The sequence below is a fragment of the Arachis ipaensis genome, chromosome B07 (genome assembly GCF_000816755.2).
Source record: "Arachis ipaensis cultivar K30076 chromosome B07, Araip1.1, whole genome shotgun sequence".
Taxonomy (NCBI): Eukaryota; Viridiplantae; Streptophyta; class Magnoliopsida; order Fabales; family Fabaceae; genus Arachis; species Arachis ipaensis.
Window position 1 is genome coordinate 103,386,491 of NC_029791.2, and position 2,694 is coordinate 103,389,184.

A 2,694-nucleotide genomic window follows, 5' to 3' on the forward strand; every position below is an offset into this window, starting at 1 on the left:
TAGTATTATATAATATATAATATATAATATAGCTATATTTTAATTTAATTAAAATGCAATTAGAGAATATTATGTTGCACATTTTGATTATCAAATTTGTAATTAGTCATTGATAATAATATATAAAAGAGATAGAGTGGGTGAAGAAATGACAGAGATAGAGAAAGGGAGAGGGATGAAGGATGAGAAAACTTTTTAATTTTAGAGAGAAAGATTTGATTTCAATTGCAAATGAAAGAGTGACATATGACACATTTTGGTTGTAATTAAAATTAGTAATATATAATAGATATAATAAATTTAAAATATTTTTATTTTAATAAATAATAATATATATTATTTCTAAACTCATTTTAAGAATACACATTAAAAATAAGATTAGACATACTGACACATACGTGATGATATTTAAGTATATCCAAATATGTCAAAAAAATTATTTTTTATTAAAACACAATTAGACACTAAAAATATGCATGTCGAACAAGTATCGATAAATATCTTATTCAAGATATATCCAACATGTAACACCCTAACTACCAAAGTTCACACTTCCGGCTGCGCGACTCTGATAGCTCGGACATTACGACGACACTTATACTACTTAATACTAAAATATGAGCCTGTTTAAAACTTTAAACCACAATACCGCTCCCAAAAATACTTTCGTTCGATAACGTACCTCCATAAAAACCATTCAACTTACAACAACTCATAAGGAGTACATACATATATATAAGTATTATTACAAGCATTAACCAATACAATCCCTATCCCTCTTACAGAAATATATCAAGATAAAGACGAGGGTACAATAAATAATCTACATCAATACAGAACATTTCAATAACTAAATAAACTCTTCGTAACTTTTGCACCCATATCCTGAAAGGGGAAAAATGTAGGGGGTGAGAACATCATCCTCGAAAGGGTTCTCAGTAGAGGGTTTTTAGGAATTACTGTAATAGGATACGTGAAGATAACCGCACCAGTAATTCATAACCGTCTTATGCCTCTTTTCAAAAACAACGGTTTACAATGAAAGTAAAGTCGGAAATCTTTTCGGAAAGAAGAACCATTCAATTCTCAAAAACTCAAAGGCCTTTCAAAACGGTTTATCTATGCGGAACCAAAATAGCCTTTCATAATTTTATTCCAAACCAGAAACACAAAACCGAAATCAACCATCAGTTCATCTCTTTCCAACCACGGCCCTAGGCCCAAACAATCCAACCAACAACCAGCGCCCCTACCTCAAAACGCAATTCCATAATCCAAATGTCTCACAGAGTCCTTTCCGCCTCAACCCGAACTGACGGCAACCAAAACCTCAGCTCCCAGTCACGTTCGCAATAACCATAGCAACACTAATCGCAACATACAATAATCAGGACTCGACCCCACATTATCAAAACTCATATTCATTAACCGAACACAACAGAATACTAACGCGAGGCTTTTCGAAACATAATTTCTTACCGGAATAACAACATGAAGCAGTTCTGATTTCGAACCGGCAGCAGCAACAGCTCCGGCGGTGGCCAGAAGCTCCGGTGGATTAACTATAGAAACCACGCAGCATTAAAACCTTCTCGAAATCCAAAAAGGCAGAAACCTCAATTAAAACCCTTACCGGAAGAGTTCTCCGGCGACGGCAGCGAGATTTTTCCGACGACAGAGGCTCGGCCCGAAGCTCCAGCGGTGGTCCGGGAAGTCATAGAACCACTCCCGGCGGTCAGAAACACAGAGGCGCAGCTCCATTCTCCGGCAGCGACACCTGCGGCAGTCTGAACCCTCTTTTGACTGTGGTTCAGCTTGCCATCACCAGCAACGGCGAGCTTGGATGGTGGCAATGGTGACGGCCGTTCCGACGGAGGCGGTGGTGTCCACGACGACGGCATAGCGGCGGCGCTGGTTCTCCCCAGCTCATCGAGGTTCAGGCCCGGTCTCTCCTCTCGTTTGGGCTCGACGGCGACACGGGCTTCAGGGAATGGCGATGGCGCGGTTACAGTGACGGCGGCAGCAGATCGGCTTGGACGAGCTTGTGGCAGGCGCGACGCCCTTCTCCTCGCGGTCGAGCTCCTTCGCGCGCGCCCCTCTCTCCCAGTGTCGTTCACTCACGGCGGACTAGGGAAGCAGAAACGGAGCTCCATCGTGCTTCTCGTTCGGAGATGGCAAGGGCGACGACGCGGTGACCCTGACGGCGACTGGGCGCAGCTCGCGGCTCCATGGGTGACAGCGAGGCCCGCCGGTGCTAGCCCGTGCCTCTCTTCCTCCCCTGCTTCCCTCTGCGTTCCCCTCCGATCTCTTCTTTCTTTGTTTTCTGTTTCTTTGTTTATGGAGAAGGGGGAAACCATGGGTGTTGCGTTCTATTGGGGAAAGGGGAGAAGATCTGCTGCTGCTGTGTATGGAGATAAGGGAACCGGGTCATGGTAACGGGTTACTGGGTTAGGGTTTCCTTATTTTGAAAATTAGGGTTAGGGGTAAATTGGTAATTTCACATAAAATTGAGAATAATATAATGATTGAAACCCAAATTAAATCCAACACTAATTATATATAGAAAATACTATTTGCTCATCAATTTCACAAATTATTTTCAATAAAATGCCCCAATCTAAAAATTAGAAATAATATACTTAATTCCTTCATTTTTCAAAATAGCAGTAATAATATTTAAAATATTAATTATTT

General features: G+C 41.1%; 1 protein-coding gene across 1 annotated transcript; it reads right to left on the minus strand.

The window, feature by feature from the left end:
* LOC110264696 lies at positions 656–2,420 on the minus strand. The gene is made up of 4 exons (XM_021106759.1): positions 1,634–2,420; positions 1,480–1,562; positions 1,254–1,367; positions 656–885 (listed from the first exon to the last, which is right to left on the minus strand). The coding sequence occupies exons 1-3, from the start codon at positions 1,899–1,901 to the stop codon at positions 1,284–1,286; spliced, it is 435 nt and encodes a 144-aa protein (XP_020962418.1). The 5' UTR covers positions 1,902–2,420; the 3' UTR covers positions 656–885; positions 1,254–1,283.